At 40.4% G+C, this 20,354-nt stretch overlaps 1 protein-coding gene across 2 annotated transcripts in view; it reads left to right on the top strand.

Moving 5' to 3' along the window:
• HAO1 (hydroxyacid oxidase 1) overlaps positions 1-20,354 on the top strand; it is a 390,969-nt gene that overhangs the window by 4,997 nt on the left and 365,618 nt on the right. The window contains exons 2-8 of one of the 2 annotated variants that reach the window (XM_048938311.1): positions 1,353-1,504; positions 11,668-11,923; positions 15,239-15,414; positions 16,976-17,067; positions 17,944-18,002; positions 19,610-19,768; positions 20,002-20,071. In XM_048938311.1, the coding sequence (XP_048794268.1) occupies positions 1,353-1,504; positions 11,668-11,923; positions 15,239-15,414; positions 16,976-17,067; positions 17,944-18,002; positions 19,610-19,667 (793 nt within the window). In that variant the 3' untranslated portion in view covers positions 19,668-19,768; positions 20,002-20,071. Of the gene's footprint in view, positions 1-1,352; positions 1,505-11,667; positions 11,924-15,238; positions 15,415-16,975; positions 17,068-17,943; positions 18,003-19,609; positions 19,769-20,001; positions 20,072-20,354 lie in introns of those variants that run through there. The other variant, XM_048938310.1, reaches the window with a different exon arrangement.

The raw sequence follows: 20,354 nt of genomic DNA, 5'->3' as shown, positions 1-20,354 counted from the left end.
GCTCTGAGAGGAATTGTTGTCCAGTTGGTGGCAGAAGGCAAAGGTAGATTTTTGTGTGATGTGATGTTCCGCCTAATTGCAATTTCAGGTGGGTGTTTTTTAGTTCTTATTTGGAGTCAGCTTCTGTGTGTATCTGAGCTGAAGGCCCCAAAGGAGAATATGGCTGTGGCTCTGGGTTGGTGTGGTTTATGGTGGATACATTGGAAGCAAAGCGAGGTCAGGAACAGTTGAGTGGGTTCAGGCCAAGTCATTCAAGGAGTAGATTATAATTTACTCTCTCAGGAAAGCAATTGTGCTACAGAGTCTTTTTCTGTACCAAATTATAGTGCCTGCATTTGGTCTTTTCCTGGAAGTCTCAACTCCTTGTGGGCCATCCCTGGGCCTGCAGTTACTTTTCAGTGAAGTATGTGTCACACAGCAGCTTGTAACTGGTGGGGATGGGGCCTCCTGGGGGCCACTGGATTGCAAAAGGTGCCAATAGAAATGTAGAGCAGCCAATTTCCCCAGTTATCTCATCTGAATGCAGCTAAGCTAAGGCATGGTCCTGCTTATCTGTTTTCTGCAGGAAGAGGCACGGCAAATTGTTTCTGTGTGCTCTCAATGCAGAGACCTCTAGCATAGGGACAAGGTGGTGTGAGAGCACTGGTCAGGCTACTTTTATCCAAAAATTGTGTCCTTTGGCTCCCTGGTCCGTTAAGGGAATGACTGAGGGAGGTGAAAGGGGAACTGGTGACTTCTGTTATAGAATCTCATAGTCATTGAGGCTGGAAAAGACTTCTAAGGTCACTTTGTCCAACCATCATCACTACCGTGTCCTTCAGTGCCACTTCTCCATGGTTCTTGAACACCTCCAGGGACAGCGGCATCTCCACCTCCCTGGGAGCCCACTTCATTGCATTATTACTCTTTCTGAGGGTAAGTTTTTCCTAATATCTAATCTGAGTCCTGCGTATCCTCTGTAATCTGGTTCTGCCACAGGGCTTTCAGAGAAGCTAAGATTCACTGTAAACATTGTTTTGCAGCTCCTGTCTTTTCTTTTAAATAATTCCAGCCAACGCTTTTCAAAGGATCTTTGCTTCCTTTCACCCTCCATTGTTTTGTGGTTTGTTTTTTTTTTTTTTTAAATCTCTTCTAGCCTGTTTCTTCTTGGCTTTGTGCCTTTTGCAGCTCCCTTTATGTGTCTGGGTCACACAATGAAGCGCTGCTCGAGGTCCAACACCCTGCTGCTTTGTGCTGCTTCCTCCCCTCCAGCTTTCACCATTTTTTCTTCTGATAACAGGGAAATCTGCTCTTGGACATTCGGAGCTCTAACCTCAATGATGCAGACGTTTTATTCTGTTTCTCTGTGTCAGATGGAAGCTGTACCCCCGGATGCTCAGGGACGTGTCTGTAATGGACCTGTCAACCTCAGTCTTGGGGCAGAAGATCAGCATGCCGGTCTGCGTTGCGGCGACTGCTATGCAGCGCATGGCTCACCCTGATGGAGAGACGGCGACCGCTAAAGGTAAACTGTGCAGAGTGCCTGCAGTCCTCTTGCTCCTGTCTCTGAATAAACAAAGTTAAGTCTTGGTGGGAAGAGGGCAGGCGAGTGCTTTTTTTTTTTTTCAGTGCCTTCAGATGGAGAAGATAGATGCTCAGGACATCAGAAAAGGAGGTGACCTTCCTGCATCCCAGATTCAAGGCGGGTGTTTTTTGCCCGTACATCTTCAATTGCCTTTGCAGTCTGATAACATGTCAGTCTAGCAGCTCTTAATTTTCAAGAGTGAAAAGGGAGGGGGAAAAAAGTGCTATCCATTTTAAGCCAGGTCACCCAACAAATACACACCGTAAAGTGGGGATCTGGGCTCGGGGGAGACAAAGTGCAGCATCCCTGTATTGGTGATCGGGGCTGAGTCATGACTGTAGGAGTTCTCTTTTCAACCCTTATCTCTTTTAAATGCCTTCCAATTAAAGAGTGGTGTCATTTTGGAGAACTGCCAAAGAGGTTTTTGTAATCTTCTGTAATGTAGATAAATAGGTTCCCTAATTGTTTGTAGGGCCAGAAGAGGCTACAGTGCTTAGCTAGTATGACTGCACAATGTTAGTCCAACATCTGCTGACAGGTTATTTTTGCACTGCTTTGGCCCTTGTGGGATAGTTTCTTGGTCTTGATTTGGGAATGAAGTGGTAGAGAGAAGTCACCAGAAGTAGCAATTAAAAAATAAAAATTGTCTGATTTCTGGCTTAAGCCTCTCTCTTGGCAGCTTTGGACACTTTTAGCTTGGCTGAAGAGTTTTCTGATGTCAGAAATTTCTCCTTGCCCACTTCACCAAGTCCTTCACACCATGACAGCTGCTCTGCTTTCTTGTAACAAAATATTTTTCACTGGCCTGTAGGAATTCTAGTTTTCTAATTTAAAAAAATGAAAACAGGATCTGTATGTTTTATATACATTCTATAAATATAAATGTATATGTGTTTCCATGACAAGAAATGCTCCCTTTCACAAAACCTTTTATGAACCCCAGAGGCCGTCCATGCCTTTGCTTCCAGAAATGCACAAGCTTTTGCCTATCTCAGAACGATCTTTTTTTGTTGTTGTTTTTTGCTTTGTATATAGCTCTTTGAGCACATCCCAGGGAGCCAGCAAGATAAGGGTCCTCTGGGCTAAATTTGACACAAAGGTGCTTTCAAAGTGGAGCCTACAGCCTAAAAGGATGTGAGAAATGGGATAATTCAGATGTGAAACTTTCTCGCTCATTTAACTCAAACTGCAAAATGATTTCCAGAAGAGGTCACACTGTATGCAGCAGGCAGAGTCAGGGCATGCATCTCAAAACTCCAGAATAAGCAGAATAGCAGAATGAGAAAGGTTACAAAACATACAGACTCGTGAGCTATTTAATTTGATAATATTTCCGTGATCAATGCAGCAATTGCCAGCGTGAAGTGAGTCTAATCGTATTGCAGTGAGCTCATCTCGATCCTTGATAACAACCAGCATGGCTGGGGTGCGCCCTGCAATGAGCCGCAGCCCTTCTGTGTTGCTGTCCCAGGGCTCTAGCAAACTCAGCCCTGTCACAAGGTTTACATTTTGCTCGTCAGCAAGGAGCAGTCTGAATCTTATTTCTGCCAAAGGTTCCTTTGATTGTAGTGTCTCTGTGCTACTTTATTTATTTTTTTTAAGAGACTTATTAGAAAGGCAGATGGTATGTGCAGGCACACTCCACACGATGGAGCTCGAATACCTTGAACTGGCTTGAGAAGCTGTGTTCTGTCAGCTGTGTTCATGTTGTCCTGGCCTTTGGCAACACTCGTAGATCATTTCTGGCCTAGGTTATGCTGGAAGAAAACCCTGAAGCATAGAGCTGTTAAGTGCAAACACATTAATGCCATGTTAAGAGTGAGATTAGAAATGCACAAAATCCAGGATGTTCCTTAGCAAAACCTCCCACTGACACTGTTGCCTGGCCACATCTTCAGTCGTAAATCTGTAACTGCAATCAAGTGATAAAATAAAGCTATCTATCAGGGCTGAGTTACGGCTGTGGTAGATAACTTAATTTTGGAATTTCCTGACTCCTTTGCATTTAGTTTCAAACTTTAACGTATGATTATTGCATTTAACATTCCTGGATCTTCAAGACAGCAGAGCTTGGTGTACTGGCAGTGGTTTGAGTATGTGGCCAAATAAATGTATCCTTGGAGCTGGTAAAATTTTCATCACTTTCAAAGGAGAGTGCAATTAAAATCACACCCTCTGTATTGCATTAGCATTTCTTGTAGAAAAAAGTCTTTGGTTTTGTGCTCTGTTAGAGGTGGAGCAGGGCATTCAGTGCCAAGCTTTCGGTCTGACCTTATAAGATGACAGGAGTTAGCTGTAAAGTACATGTTTGGCTTAAAGCTTTCCTTAAAATTGGGACATTTGGGATCAAGGATTTTGCTACATCCAAATTCTCTTTAACTTAGCAATACCTCAGAAATGAAGTGGCCAGATTGTTGGTTGCTTTAAATTGGTTTTTGCTTTAGCTGCACCACGGTTCATGCAAGCCAAGAAAGACTGATCATAGTCTTGTGGCTTTTGGAAAACACCATGTACTTGTATGCTTGAATTTTGGCTCAGGTATGTAGGAAGCGACTCATGCAGTGGTGCCTCTGCTATCGTGATGGCCCTTGGAAAACATGGTGTGGTCTGAGTCTTGTCCCTCCTGGTCTGAGCAGGCGTAGTGAACCTTGACTCACACTCAGGAGCGTGGCAGCTGCCCGGTGCAGCACCCACAGTGCACACGTGTGTATTGTGTGCTCAGGCAATATGCAGCAGGTGCCACGAACAGCAAGATTTTTCCATGCTTAAGAGCAATGCTCATCCTTCCAGCTACCTCTATTAAGCAACAACATTTTGCTTTGAAACGCTGTATTCCTTCAGTGCCTTCATCCACACACGAGGGCATCTATGTCATGCTGTCTCTGATTAGATTAAACTCCCTTTTCTTGCAGACCCTTTGCTTCAGGGCTTGTTGGATTTTTGGGAACTGCTGCTGCTCAAGTGACACCCCCACACAAGTGACCAAGCTGGTGGGAAAGAGCATGTATCTGATCTTAAATAGGTCTAAGTCAGGCTGATTCCCTTAAACATACCTTCATCAACAATCCTGTTTCATTGGTAAAGGTTATTTTTTAGAAAAAAATGTTGAATTGTAATATTGAATGTTCCTGATGATAAGACTGAACACAATGTTTGTAAGTCACTCTAAAGTTTAACTAACTCCACTCTTAACAGCATAGGCTGTAATTATGGTCAGAACTTGCACGATTTCAAATTCTAGAGAGTAGATTGTTATACTTTTTGTTAACTAGACCATATAGATATACATATATATAGGCAGCAGTAAGTTTCCTCCTCAGCTTTCCTTGTCTAAATGGACTTGGAGTTCTTATAGAGAATGCTTCCTTGTCCTTTAAACAATTCCATGGATCTTGGCAGAAGTTAATCCATTTTTTTCAGGGCTTTCTTTAAGTATATTCCCTGGATTACAGTTACAGTCAGTTGGTGTGTATGGAAATGTTGCAAATAGTGGATTTTCTTTTCATGAGAAACTGAAAAATTGGGTGGAAAATAGTTTTGGATTAACTGAAATGTTTAATTTTATCTAAAAGACAATGTTTTATTGAATTTTCCTACTAGCCAATGCTTTTAACCATAGCTTACTTTTGAAACATAAGTGTTAGCTTGGAAGAAAAACATTTCCATTTTGAAAATATCAACGCGTGACATTTTGACTTAGAGTGATTTTTTTTTTCTTGTCCTTCTCAGTCAAACTTCAACTCAGTTAACTAAAAATATTTGCCAAATTTGATGAATAATTTTAGCCACCGTTAAAGAGCAAAGGGCTTTTCTCTAAACACCTTTCAGCAAAAATTTTCTAATTCTACACAGTATTTTTCTGCTTGTCCGAAAAATGTTCGCTGTTCCTTCATGCAATGACATGAATTTGCCACCCCAGCTTCACAGTGTGCTCACAAACCACTGTGATTTCCATATAGTCTTCAGTCAGTACTCCCTTGAAGTAGAGTAGCACTCATGGTCCTGTAAATGGGGATCCTCCTTGCAGTATACTTAAGATGGATACTGCTTGAGATTTTATTTCTTAACAAGAAATAGCAGTTTCTTGACTTCTCAATTCATCATTAACAGATAGGAACAATTATTTTTATCAAGACTTCCACTCTATTATATATTGATGCTATTTACATATTCCTGTCTTAATTCTTACTGACTTATTTCCTAGTATTCTGTTGCTTCAACTCAGAAGCAGTACTGCAGTAACTGATTTATCTTAGACTTGCTTAAAATCAGGCTGAACAGCTTGACTGTTTTCTTGGCCAGATCTTTTGAAAACTTGGAATGTTAGTTGTTCAGATCTGATGATTTTATTTATTCTCTGCAATTGCTCTCAAATAGGTTTCTGAGTTACTTCTGACTCAAGAAGGATTTCACCGCCACCTGAGAAGCATCTGCACAGTCTACTTTGCCAAATAGAGAATAGGAATACTGACTGAAATGCTTTCTCCAACTCTGTTTAGTTACTGACAGCCCTATCATTTTCACCTAGGCTGGGAGCAATACCTTGTTCCTTTGGCTTTAACAGACTTACGAAATGTTTTTCATTTGCTTTAATGCTGCTGGTCCTCTGAGTTCAGGTTCCTGGTGCTCATCTGGTGTGCCCATCCATGACACCAAGTGAGAGATTTTGTTGTCTGTTGCTCTCTGTGCTCAGCCACGGTGACTACAGTGGGACTTTGTACCCATTCCTCACCTGCTGTTCTTATCATGTCCCTTCCCCCCCCTCAAAAAAAAAAAAGTCTGTATTACAGTTTGGTATGGCTGGGAGACTTTCTGGTATAACCATACACAGGCTCTTAGCATGATAGACCTTCCAGACTGTCTAGATCCATTTTGGCCCTGCTGCCTCCAGTTTTCCTGCACAGCTGACAAAATGTTGTGTCAACAAACTGCAGGCCCAGCTTGCACAGAAAGTTTTGAAAGGGGTAAGTGAGGTAAGGCTGGGCAGGAGATCTCTCAGCCAAGTGCGTTTCATCAAGAGACTAATGTTAAGTAATTTAAACAACTCTGTTTCTTAGGAGATGCAGCTCAAAGAACATAACTACTTCTGAGAAATACGGCTGTGACAAAAGGACACCATGTTGATCCCAAGTGTGTACTTTGCCCCCTAATTCAAGGGCAGCGGGTAAAGGGAGAAGTGACTGCAGTGGGGCATCTTGACTGCCGTGAGATGCCCCTGAAAGGAAAACAAGGGAAATTTGCACAAGAAAAAAAGAGCAAGATTTACCATTCTCATACAAGGTAACCATGACAAAATATGAAAGCTCAAACTGGACTCTACTCAGGCGTCCTGTGCTGAAGTATATGCTCTGGGTTGCCTGCAGGAATAAACTGTACCTTTTTATACCAGTTAATGGAGTGATATGCCATCAGAGGTGGGAAGGAGACACAATTTCAAGATGAAAAGTTGGGTTGAGATATGTTATTATAGAATCATGCAGTTGTTTGAGTTGGAAGGAACCTTGAAAACCATCTGGTTCCAACCCTTTGCTGTGGGCAAGAACACTTTGACTAGATCAGGCTGTCCAACCCAGCCCTGAATGCCTCCAGGGTTGGGGGACCCACAGTTTCTCCAAGCAGCTGTGCCAGTGCCTCACCAATATTGCTCTGTTCTCCTGTGGACTTCCTAAGTCAGACCTGTTCCATTACCAACCTTGATTTGTTGTTGCATAAAATACTTCAGTGGAAATACCCAATACTGAAGAAAATTCTGTTTCATTGAAGTTTATCTTACCTGGTGAGAAGAGTTGTCTTCGAGGCTCAGTTCACTCAGTTCATGTACGTCCAGTGTCTCCAGGCTTCCCCAGGCGAAGTGCAGGCAGATGGCAATGTGGCTGAGGCACCTGTGCAGCTAAGTCAGTGGAGCTTCCCCTCACCTAGGCACCCCATAATATCCCTATTTGTGGTACACTGGGCCTTGTAATTGCATGAAGCACAAAGAGCTTAAAGCTTCACCATCCTGATAGTGACAACATCCCCAAATCTTTCCTGTGTGCCCATGTGTGCCTGCTACCAAGCTTTGAGCACTGTCACTGACCTCAGTGGAAACCTGCAGTGTGTGTACAAAGGTAAGTGTATCCTTCAGGGAACGTTCCGGATTTGTGCTTAAAAGATGACTTTTTAAAAGAAAAGTAGTTATCTGGATTGGCATGAAAAAAGGCTGGTAAAAAAAAAAAGAAAAAAAGATACTAAAAATCTGATGTTTAAACTTTGGCAAATGTTGCCTGTTGCTGAAGGAGTTTCCCATGAGAAAATGGATCCTGCACTGACTTGTAATAACAAATAGAGATATTTGCAGTCCCCCAGATTTGAAATGTAAAATATAGTTGTTAAAGGAATTGAACTGTTTCTATTTTCTTCAACTGCTGTTAGACATGTAAGAAATTTGAGTATATTTTTAACAAATCCTGATTTGAGGTAGGAAAAAAACTGGCAATACTTCAAGACTATCATCTTTTTTAAAGTCTACAAAAATGGCAAAATGAGCTTCAAGGGATCAATGTAATGCACAGGTCAACCTGGCATCTCTAAAATATCAGAATTTTTTTTGTGCAAAGACTTGGAATTTTACCATGAAAATCCAAAATACGTAGCATGTTGAGCTGCTGCTTTACCAGAGTGGTTAAATAGGTCAGACAAGGGAAGAATTTTGTAATTATATTTTCCGCTTTTGCAACAATTCTCATGTCCTTAAGGCCGTATATGTTGAGTTGAGAATAAGAGATTATAGATAAATGAATACTTAGAAAGAGATTGAACCATAACATTTACATTTTCTCCCTTATCTGATCTGAGGGTTTTGCAATTGCTGGATTAGTTAACCCTCTCTCGTTCATGAACTCATATTTGACAGAGCAACAGGAATGTTGATCCATTGTTTCTTAGCATCACATAATGGCCTTGACTGAGCAAATCACTTTGGAGTTGTGACATCCCATTCAATATATGGTTTTTGGTTTTTAGAAGAAATTTATTTCTGGGTACTTCTCTGAGAATTTTAGTAATTTTAAGGGGATGGATCAAAGGATTGCGATGTTCTTGGTTTTTTGCTGGGTGCTTGTTGCACCATTGGAATCTTGTTCTCTCTGCACATCCTTCTACATATCGTAGAGGGGTTCTTTTGATTAATTACTAGTATGAGGACAGCCTGGGATTTTAATAAGATGAATGGAGTCATTTCTTTTCCTCCACTGAATAATATTTTGAGTCAGTTAATATTTGTACTTTTTCAGCCCAGATTTTTGTTCCTATGCATTTCAGTAAGCAAGAACAGCAACAACAGGAATAGCCAAAACTGAATTTAAAATTGCAGTGATTGAGGTGGATGGCTGCAGTGTAATTCAGCTTATCTACCTTTAATCATTTACACACACCTATTTACCTGAGGCTGCCTTTATAGCCAGTGGGAAGAACTGTCCCCTGTACATGGCTATTTCACTTCACTGACTTGAAATGTCAATCCAGGAGACTATCCTGCATGCGTATGCCTGTATTTAATCAGATAAATAACTTTTATTTAGACAATGGACGCATTTCCAAACAGGCTGGTTGACTACTGGATACAATAAAAACAATTGACCTGTGAGATATTTTTTAACAAACAGTTTGACTCCTTCATACTTTTGATTAAGTTGTAGTGTGTTTTCAAGGAATTGGTAACAAAAGTAAATCAGTTGTTTGTAAAGCACTTTTTCTTGAGTAGGCAGTGGGTGATAAGCTATCTTACCTCATTTTCCATTAGGACAGTGCAGATTCTTCTACATCTGTTTGCCTTATATTTTTGTCTTTAGTCATGTATGCTTTTTTTTTTGGAAGCAGAAGGTAAATGGGCAACACTTTCTGAAGCCTCTTTTAGATGTCTCTTTAGGCTACTCTTTAAAATCCCCCTTGATTCTGCAAGTTACGGCTCTTCATGGAGTAGCAAAATCTGCAAGACAAGAGTGAAGCATGGCTGTTTCCAGTGACTGAAAGCTGCCTTGTGGCTGTAGGAGGGTGTATCCAATCTGATTGAGCAAGTTCTTTGTGAATTTCTATTCTGAGATCTGTAGTTCTTCTCTAATAAAATGCTGTCATAAAGACCACTTTTGAATGCCTCCCACAGGCTGGAGATGAGGTTTTGAAACAGAAGTCTATTTGCATTAAAAATATGTGTACTATAGCAGACCAAAAATAATAAGGCTTTATGTAATATTTGAGTTTTACAGTGTTTTTCTTTACATTAAGTAATAGATTACTCCTAAAATAAGTAATAATATATTCTCAGAAATATAGTTGTATGAGTTTAGCTGGTTTGTCATTCAGCCCAGGTTGGAAATCAGCCTCGTGGAGGTAGCCAGGACAGAATCTTGAGCTGCTTGACCTCATCTGGGATTGTTTGGTGATGTTTAACCTTTGGCTGCTTGCTCCTTATGATGGATTTCGCCGCAGTGCTTTTGAAGGAAGGGGGAGGAAGAGAGCCCGGCATGCAGTGTGAACTCTCATCCTTTTGGCCTTAGTGGAGCTTTTTGGAGACTACTTTGCTGGCGTATTCTCTTTTAGGAACTGCTGGGTGGAGACTGCAAAGACTGAAACTTTGTGTGGGATCACATGATAGATGTGGGGTTCCCCTCCTTCAGTGATGAGGCAGAGATATCAGAAGAAAGAATGGTGAAGGCTCCCCATCAAGTCTATTAGTCCCCATTGATCCTGTATGTGCATTGATATTAAATGTCGTCCTGTGGATGGCAGTTTTCATAACATCAGCTTTGCATTGCTAAGTTTATCTCCACTCTTGGGTAGGTTCGGAGCTGAATGGAACGTTGTTCAATGTTTAGGGGGAGCCAACTCATCTTTTAGTTTTTCAGTTGGAGAAAATGCAAGTAGCTACTTAATCTGTTTTCCACTGAGCTGTACTACCACACTCGTTCACTATCACTTGCAGTGTGTAACTACACAGACATTTTCAACTTGTACTATTACTTTTTCAAGCAAATACTTCAGGAACTGTTCTTTTGCCCATTTTATAAAATGGTAAATGAACAACAGAATGATGCGTTAACATAATTCAAAATGCAAGGAGAGAGAAAATGAAATCCTTTTCTTGCGTGTGTATGAGAAATGAAATGGTTCCCTTGTAAGTATGACCATCCTTTCAGCTCAATACTTAGTGAGAGGGACAATACACTTAAGCTGGTTCTTTTGGCTTACATCTGTGGGAAGTTCCTTTATGGAGAATGAGAAGCTCTCAGCCTTGAAGCCAGTAGCTGCCTTTTTATAGTTACTAAGAGCCATAAAAAGAGCAATATTTGTTTGATGAGATCCTAGACGTAATGGGAATCATAGGTATGTAATAAGGTTGTCTGCTGGACTATGTCCTTTTCTCTCTTTCATGTTCTGAAATACTCTGTAGGGATGAAAATAGGCACCTTGCTCAGAGAAGTGGTGGGAGAGGCCTTCAATAAAAATGTGCAATGCTTGTGAACATTCTAGAAGTGGGAAAAAGTTGCTAAAAAGCCATGATCAAAACTTGCCAAAGTAGCAAGTGCTTGAGGGGAGCATATGTGGCAATGGTGAGGAGGATTGAGGTACAGTGTTGATAATGACAGTCCTAAAATACCAACCTGTGCAGCCATGTGGCAGCAGTCAGAAAGCTGGAAAACTTAAATGCATTTTTTTAGATTGTTTAAGACTGTAAGTATGTGATCATGTATTTAAATGTGTGTTCTAAAATTCTGGTAAGTGATAGCCAAACTCCAGGGTCTTACAAATAGGTTCCCATTAGGATGAATAGCTAATATGAGATCATATTTATTTTAATTATAATGCCTTTTTTTTCTTTTCCTAATATTGAAATGGGTCACCCCAAACATTATGTAGACAGCAATTAATGTTAATTGGCCTATAAGCACAGAAAATAAACCAGAGAGCTCTCAAAGCAGTCCACTGTCAAAAACTATCAACATAATATTTACTGGAGGGCTGAAAACACTTTAAAACTGAGGGAAGGAAAGGAAAGGCAGTGTGAAATTACGTGCACTGACACTTGTGTTTCAAACAGTCTTGAATGTGACCTTGTGTTCCTCCAGCATGCCAGGCAATGGGGACAGGAATGATGCTGAGCTCCTGGGCCACCTCCTCTGTTGAAGAAGTTGCTGAAGCAGCTCCTGGAGGCCTTCGCTGGCTGCAGCTTTATGTGTACAAGGACCGAGAGGTTACCAAGTCCCTAGTGAAGCGTGCAGAGAGAGCAGGTTACAAAGGAATCTTTGTGACTGTGGACACACCGTTCCTCGGAAGGCGTATTGATGATGTGCGCAACAAGTTCCAGCTTCCTCCCCACCTCAGGTAGGTGCCCCCAATTGGGATGTGGGGTGAGCATGCCGCAACGCAGCCTGTCTTCCAGATGACACACACTGAGCTTATGTACTTTGCTGTGGCTTAGGGGCAGAAGTATGCTATCTTAGTATTTTCATACAATGTAAAACTGTATGTCAGGCTGCATGAGGCTGCAGACTGGCAAAGTTAGTGATGAGGTATTTCTCTGTGTGTCTGGTAACTAATCTTTGGGCACCTTCAAAACTCAAGTGGGCACAATCCTCTGGAATCTGCTCTGCCTTTGAAGCTGAATCCAGCTGCAGGGTTGACCATGTTCTGAGCAGGAAGCTGGACTAAGTGACCATCAAAGACTTCTCCCAATCAATGACACTGCAGTGCATCTGGGACCATGTCAATACTGAATGTGGAGTCTCTTTCCAAGCAACTTCAACTGTCCTTTTAGCCAAGTACAGAAATGGGGAGGATCAGCTTTCTTAAATATCACACAATCAATCCACCCCTACATCTCTTCTGGGACTTTTTCTGTATCTCAAGGAAAAGCTAAAGGTTTCTGCACTAATTCTGGTTTCTCATTATATCAGGGCCCATGCAGCATTTAACTTAAAATAGAGTTCTCCAGCAGTGTTCTATGGGTGCTGATGCTGGCCTGATTTCACTGCACCCTGCAAACATGAATTAACATACTGTAAGGTCACCCTGAATAATGTTTGCTGAAGTGCTGGCACAGTGTTAGCACCCAGTCCAGCTGGAACAGTAAAAGAATGAATGGGATACGTAGGATTTTTGAATTTGCAAAATGGAGCTAAGAATCCTCTGCTTACAAGGACCTGATATTGGCCACAGTTGGTCAGGATATATATAGACTACTGCCCTTATTTAGAATCTGTAAATGAAATCAAAATGAAAACTAAAAAAGGAAAGAAAAAGTAAAATATAGTTGAAAGTATCTTGAAGTGGATTAATTTTGGTTTGAGTTCTAGGTGAGAGCTAGTTTTGAATATTATTGATGAATCTGAAGTGTTCTTCCAGTGTCTCTCACAACTGTAATATGCTGCATACGTACTGTACCTAGCATGAAATATAGCAAGAAATACAAAATATATTTTTTTTAAAATGTAGCAAGAAATATAAAGCCAAATCCTAAGTTCCTTCATTTTCATAATTTTCCGTTTCAAAGATAAACCATGGGACTGTACCACCATGGGGTGTCAGGTACCCTGCCCCAATATGCCAGTACTTGAAGCTAATGGGTGAAGTGGTAAAGATAGGCAGAGTTAAGGGTTCTCTCAATGATTTCTGCATAAAAGGACCATCTTGTGAGGAAAGTACCAGAATACAAAGAATCCTAACAAACTTGGCATTAAAAAGTAATGCACATATCAGTGCATATGCATATGCCCCACCTATTAGTCTGCTATAGATCTTTTACTGACAAAGCATCATTGATTGTCTTTACCCAGGGAGAGTTGCTTTAAATAGCTTTTGTTTTTTTTTTTAGGAGCAGTGTCATTTTAAGACCTGGGGTTATAGAGTTTCTGGATGAGAGTCAAATAACGCAAAATATTTGAGAAAAGCAATAGTGCATTTCTGACACACTTTGACCCCACTTGACCTAACAGTAACAGTTTTGTTTGAGTGAGCCATATGGAATAATACGAAGTTGGAGCGATCTTTTAAGGTTCAAAATCCTTCGGATTTCAGAATGGCACTCAGTGTTTTGTTGCGGAGTCAGTGGTGAAACTCGGTAGTGTGGGGCTCTGCTCAGTTACTTGATAACTTTTTCTTGGCTTCAGATTTTCAACAAAGTTTCAAAGCAACAACAAGGTGCCATTGTGCTCCAAAATGTATGTAAGGCAACATTCATTCAAGTGTTGACCTGCATTTCACAGTCCAAGAAAAACAACGTTTATTTATATAATCTTATCCATGGTTCTGTTTTTCTCTGGGTACCCCACCCTCCACAAACCAACAGCTGAAAAGCTGGATCTTGCTGAGAGCCTGCTCCTTTCTCATTTTCTTCTTTGCTTGGAGTTGAACAGAAAACCCAAGTGAAATGTTGCTTGTTACAGGCATGAAATCAGCAGTGAAACTAGCCAGTTTCCGTGCAAAAATACTGTGTGTTCTCAAGATGTGGAATATGAGTATAAAATAGCACAACGTGAGTTGATGCGCGATCTCCAAAGCATGGAGCAATCAACACAGCGTGGGACATTGGAGTCCTGGGTTGTACTGGTGTCACCAATGATGATCTGGTGCTTGAGAGCACTTGAGCTGCTTCAGTTTCTAACATAAATGCAGCCTCAATTTCTCTGTATGCCCTCATTTTCCCCCTCCCCTGTTTTGTCTACTAAGACTGAACTCTGGTTCAGGGGCTGGTGTTTGCCATTCAGTTCCTAGAACTTGTGAGGTTCATTTGGTGGTAATAAACAAATAATACTGAGTGTTTTCATACAAACATTTTCCTGTACATTTTGTAGGCAAATGTACAAAAAAGATGAATTGTATACAAGAACTATTGCCTGGATGTTGGTCTTGTCAGTTAGATGAAAATTCTAGTTTCTTTGCAAGAGTTCATGCAGACCCATCTAATTTAACAGAGTTTTAAAAAATGTCCCTTTTCCTCTCCCATCTAGGTAGTCTCCTATTTACTCCAGTAGCTGAATTCCCTAGATGAAAAATGAAAGCAAAGAGAATACTTGTTGCAAGAAAGCCAAGGAGATTTTTGCCACAGATAGTGGATAGTAGAGGTGCACCTTTTAACTTCAGTGGGAAGTGAATTATATGTTATGAAAGACTGATATTCCCTCAGCACACACATTCTCTGCTCCTCAACGGTCTGGATGGCCTACAGCCTCTGCTGTGTTCATCCTCACAGTGCTCCAGAAAATGTGGTTGCTCCTATTTTATGATGGGAAACAGGCAAAGGGAGTGACCAAATGTTCAGCCCAAAGTCACAGAGGATGTCTGTGGCAGGATGAATGGTTGAACCCAAACCCTAAGTTTCATCTTTGGATTTTTCCTTTCAGTTGTAGATTTGATGCTGAACCTTTAGATTTTGGACTTTGTCTTATTTCCTTTGAAAGCATTAGGAGGGTTGCCTTGGGCCAGTGAAATTTGCAACAAAGTTATCAAATATTTCTCAAGGAGGAGGTTTTGACTTAAAAGAGTTCAGAAATAAAATACTGGGTAGGCTTTTTTACTTCTGCCCCGTATAATACAATGCACATTTAATGCAGACGTGTTGAGTGCTGACACTAAGGACTGATATTTTATGGCTCCAATAAATATTTCACAGACTGTTTTATATGCTTTTTGTCATTTTAGGTTAAAAAATTTTTCAAGCAACAACTTGGCCTTCTCCTCAGGGCAAGACTTTGGCGAAAACAGCGGACTGGCTGTCTATGTAGCCAACGCAATTGATGCAAGTATCAGTTGGAAGGACATCAGATGGCTTCGTCGGCTGACATCACTGCCCATTGTTGTAAAAGGAATCCTAAGAGGTGTGTAGCTCTACTGCTTTTCCTTGGAGAGGGCAAGGCATCCCTTTTTGCAGGGGCAATAGGGAAAAAGAAGTGCTTGTGCTGCTGAATTTTCTGTAGAATTGCACTACATTTCAATGGCAAGCATCTGTTTTGCTTACATTAAATATGATGGGTTGTACATTCATATTTGTATACTGTGCTAAGCAGGGAAGATTTGCCAAAGTAGATTGCAAAACAAAGGAAAAAGTTCTCTTCCTTGTGCATGTGGAAGATCGCAGACATGACCAAATGTCCATTTGTTTTGGTTAGGATCAATGCAATATGAACTGGTGAGGGTGATTATTGTGCTGCCTTTGTGCATTAGCTTCTCCTTGTGGAAGGCAGTCTGAATCAGAGAAGCTTTTCTTCCAGCAGAAACTGAACATTATTATTTTCCTATCTGGGGAAAAACTGAAGAACGGGATTTTGCGTTTTGGCAGTCAGAGGTATGGGTGAAGGTTTGTGGCTTATAAGGCCTGGATGTACTTTTTACTGGCTTTGATGGAACTGCAGAGAATGCAGGAACGCACATGAGCCAAATAGCCAAGAAAGTGAAGACTCTGCTTTAATAAATACCTGGAGTTTTCAGGTGGCTTGTATGACCGCACTATAGAATGTGCTCACCTTGAAGTTCAGTAGGCAGGGATTGGGGTCCTGTAGCCTGTACGCTTTGCCATGCCATGGTGTTTGCTGGGTGAAGCAGTGGTTGGTGTCCCTATTTCCTTGCCCTGTGCTGTGAGTTCTTCCTTAGCCCATAGTCTTATCTGGGATATCTATGAAAAAGGACCATTTTGCTTTGCTGCTGTCTATCTATGAAAATGCAATTGTTTGAAGAGGAAAAACAGCATGAGTGTTGGGCCCTTAGATTCTGCATAAATGAAAAAAATATTAACACAAAAGCAAAACTTAAAAAAAAAAAAAAAAAAAAAAAAAAAAAAGGCCGAAAGAACCAACAACCCAACCAACACTTAAAATTTTCAGGTTGAGTTGTTGGTGTAACAGTAGTTATGTCTAAATTCAGATGCAGTCAGGAAGGACAGGTCATTGTGCTTGTAAGCCCTAAGTCTATTCTAAGTTGCGTGCTACTTGAAGGAAAGCTGGATTTCCATTCCGTTAAATGAACACCGACACAGCAGTGTTTTCATTAGCTGTGGTTTATTACCATAATCTTATTGTTAACTGGCATTGAGGGGAAGAAAAAAATCAGCAGAAGAATTTAGTGAAGTGCTGCAGGATAGACGGGGGAGAATAGGGGTGGAAAGGCTAGCCATGCAAGTTGCTGTTAGTCCAAAGTGATAAAATGTTCTGTTCCAACATTTCAAGTGACCTTCCTATCTGTACTGCTTCAAGATAGAACTGTTGATCTGTGATGAGATGAGCCTATGGAAGGATGAAGCCCTAAGTGGCTTCCCAGCATCTTTCACTGTTTTGTTTTTGGTTTTGTTTTGTTTTGCTTTTTTTTACTGATGTCATGATTTCCCTCATCATGATGTTCAACATCCCAGTTCTGGAAAGAATATTTTTTTTAATATATTTCCAGCTGATGATGCTAAAGAAGCTGTGCAGCTTGGGGTAGATGGTATACTGGTGTCAAATCATGGAGCACGTCAGCTTGATGGAGTTCCTGCAACGGTAAGTAGTGGTGCCAATAAGTACCAAGTTCTTTCTGCCTTTGGCTTCTTGCTTCCTTCCACTGAATACATGGTAGCTAGAGGGAAAACCTGTAAATACATGTTGTGTGCCTTAATGCACGAGAAGTAATCTCTTACTACAGTTGTTTTCATTTTCAGTACTCTCCAGAGACTTCTGAAAAATTGGAGTTACAGAGTAACTAAAGGCAGAAGGAAATTCTCCCCTTTTCTCCTTTCAAATCTTTCCAGTTTTGGAAAAGGTTCAGGGTGATTAAACTAGAATTTTTTCCTTTTCCTTGTCATGCTGCCCTGTGCCTTTCCAAAGGTAAAAAGGGATTTGAGAAGTTCTCAACTGGTAGGGGAAAGAAGGAAAGGAAAATGAAAAAGTATGTGTTCAGACTGAAGTAAAACCCCCCAGACTTGAGTCATCGCTCACCCTTCTTCATTTGGAATGATAAAACTGCATAAGTAAAAAGAGCAGAGGGGAGGAGAATCAAAGCCCGGTCATGACTGTTTCAATATCCTTAATGCACTGTTGTTGAAAAACCTCTGGTTCTCCATGAGAATTTTCTGAACAGAGGAGACAGGTAAGCCCTTTTCCACTGCAGGATGTTTTGCATGCAAAGATTTAGCAACTCAGTTCAGTCTGCAGTCAGCTTGGCAGGCCCACTGCTGTGTCACCCCTTCCTCTAGAGCTCTTCTGCTCTCTGAGTCTTTCCTTGGGGACAACTGAAGGTTTCCCCAGTCAATTCAATTCACTTGCTGATTTTTTTTGAAAGTCTTCAAGTGGACCCACTGGTTCTTTTTATGGAGTGTGGGTGCCAAAACTTCTGAAATCAATTTTCTTAAACTTCTGTTCTCTTCTTGTTCTCTGCAGAGAATGTATGCTTCAGTTTCACCAAGAGTATTGGAAAATCTTGTGCAAGTCTGTGTGAGGTAACCCAGCAGGAAAAATATGAGGACATTAAAAACAACAACAAAAAAAAACCCAACAACAACAGAAAAAAAATTTTGAAAAATGAGAGCTCAAAAACTAGGAATTATTTTCTACAGAAGTAGAATTGAAATTAAGCTTGTGAACTGCTTTTTTGAGTTTCTTCTTTACAGTGTCATTGTGTAGAGAAGATGATGCTATCAAAGCCAGTGTATTCACTGAATTTCATCTTACAGAGAGAAGTGTATTTCAAAATGCAGTTTCCATGAGAATATCTGTATTGAATCATTCAGAGTTTCTGTTTTTGAAGTATAATTTCATGGCTTTTCAGAACATGAAATGGTTAATAGTTACACATAGAGGAAATCTATGTTTTAATTACTGTTTGCATCATATTTTAGTTATTATAGCACTTTAATGTTGATACAGTTTGTCAGGATGTAGAAAGTAGTTTCTGTGTATGGAAATAAATCCAAAATATGTTTGGCAAGAGAGGAAAACCAGAGGGAGGGGAAAAAATCACAGCCACTGCCAAACTTCAAGAAAATTTTAATCCAAATCTAAAAACAAACTGCGCTTTCAAGTTTTTCCCCAATCTCCTAGTCACTTTTTATCCATTAGAAAGGAAATGAATTGCATCCGTGTTTGAAAGACATAAATTGGTGTGCCTTTTATTTTACTACTGCACACTCCTTAGTACTTGGCTTCTCGTCTTGTGTCTTTCCTGATATTCATGAATAGGAACTGTATGCATGTCGTAGGAACAGCTGCTATGTAATTAATGCTTGAGCGTTGAATTCAAGAGGCTCATCTCTTCTTGAAACTTCTTGCACAGTGTTGACATTTTAGCTAATTCCGTAGTTACTTTCCTGTACCTTAGGAACATCCATTTGTCTTTGCTTTTACCACTTGTGCAGGGAGTAAGTGCAAATCAGTGAGAGAAGTAAATGTGTTCAGAAGAAGAAAATGTTTCTCTCCTTGTTCAAAACACAGAGCAAGTTGAATTTTTCTTAGGTAAATAAGTTCCCTGTACAACTATTCCTGAGATCAAGATGTGTTTTCAAATGAAAAAAAACAAATGTTCTTTTATTTTTCTGACAGATCTCTTACTCATTATCTTCAGACACAATGCCTACCTTTGTGTTCCTTAATGCCAGCCAGTGCCTTTTATTAATGAATAGTGAATTTAAGCAAGAAAATGAAGATGGCTGTTTAAGAAGTCAGTGACTGATTTCCTAAGTGATTTAATTCCTAAATTACTGAACACTGAATGTTAGGGGAATTGTATGAAGGAATAGGGTCCTCCTCCGTGTCTGCTATTTCTTATATTCTTCCTAATAGCTTGTACAGCCTGTGTTGGATGCACGTCATGAGATTAGATGGACATTTTATGTGACCCTGCTGATTCTCATTTTAAGTGGCTGTCCAAATAAATTTGACCTGTGTATATATCTGCTAACATCCCAGGACACACAAAGCTGTATTTATGCACACAATCAGGCAACTAATTGCTCACTTAGCTTTTTTGAAGCTTGAATCCTGTACTTAATAATTTATTCAGAAGATAAATAGGGTTACAGAAACTGTATTTCTGATTTTACTCTTCTAGATTGATATCTTGCCTGAAATTGTTGAGGCTGTGGAGGGGAAGGTGGAGGTGTTCCTAGATGGTGGCGTAAGAAAAGGCACAGACGTACTCAAAGCATTAGCTCTGGGTGCCAAAGCTGTATTCATCGGCAGGCCTCTCATCTGGGGCTTGGCTTATCAAGTAAGTAAAACAATAAAATCTGAAAAATATGTTCATAGATGCCTATACTAGCTTTTACGCTTTGTGTATTCACGTGTATGTGAATCTCTTACGTGTGTGTATCCAGATCATACAATAATCTAAAATTTGCTATCAAATACTTAGGAGTCAGAGTTGTCCATGAAACTTTCCTGATATGCTTGTCTATAGACACAAATACACATAACAATGCACGCTGCATCCTAATTGCTTAGGGTGAAGAAGGAGCAAAAGAAGTTCTCCAGATGTTGAAGGAAGAGTTTCGACTGGCAATGGCACTGACAGGTGAGACACCAGCGTTTCCTCTTAGTAATAACCACCTCTCCCTCACATTTTGTCATAACTCTCATTCGCCCTGTGCAAGGCACTATAGTAACCTATAGAAGAAATAAATATTTGCAATATAAGCAGGTTAAGCTGCAGAGAATGAAAAAAGAAACTGATGTTAACCCCAACTTTATATATAGGATATCTATATATGTAGACAGAAAGAGTAAGTAGAAAATGAAAAAAATATTTTGGGTTAGAAGAGCCATAGGTCTATAGAAAAGTGATGGCAAATCCTCAG

The sequence above is a fragment of the Lagopus muta genome, chromosome 2, assembly GCF_023343835.1.
Source record: "Lagopus muta isolate bLagMut1 chromosome 2, bLagMut1 primary, whole genome shotgun sequence".
Lineage (NCBI taxonomy): Eukaryota > Metazoa > Chordata > Aves > Galliformes > Phasianidae > Lagopus > Lagopus muta.
This window is presented reverse-complemented; position numbering and strand designations above follow the sequence as displayed.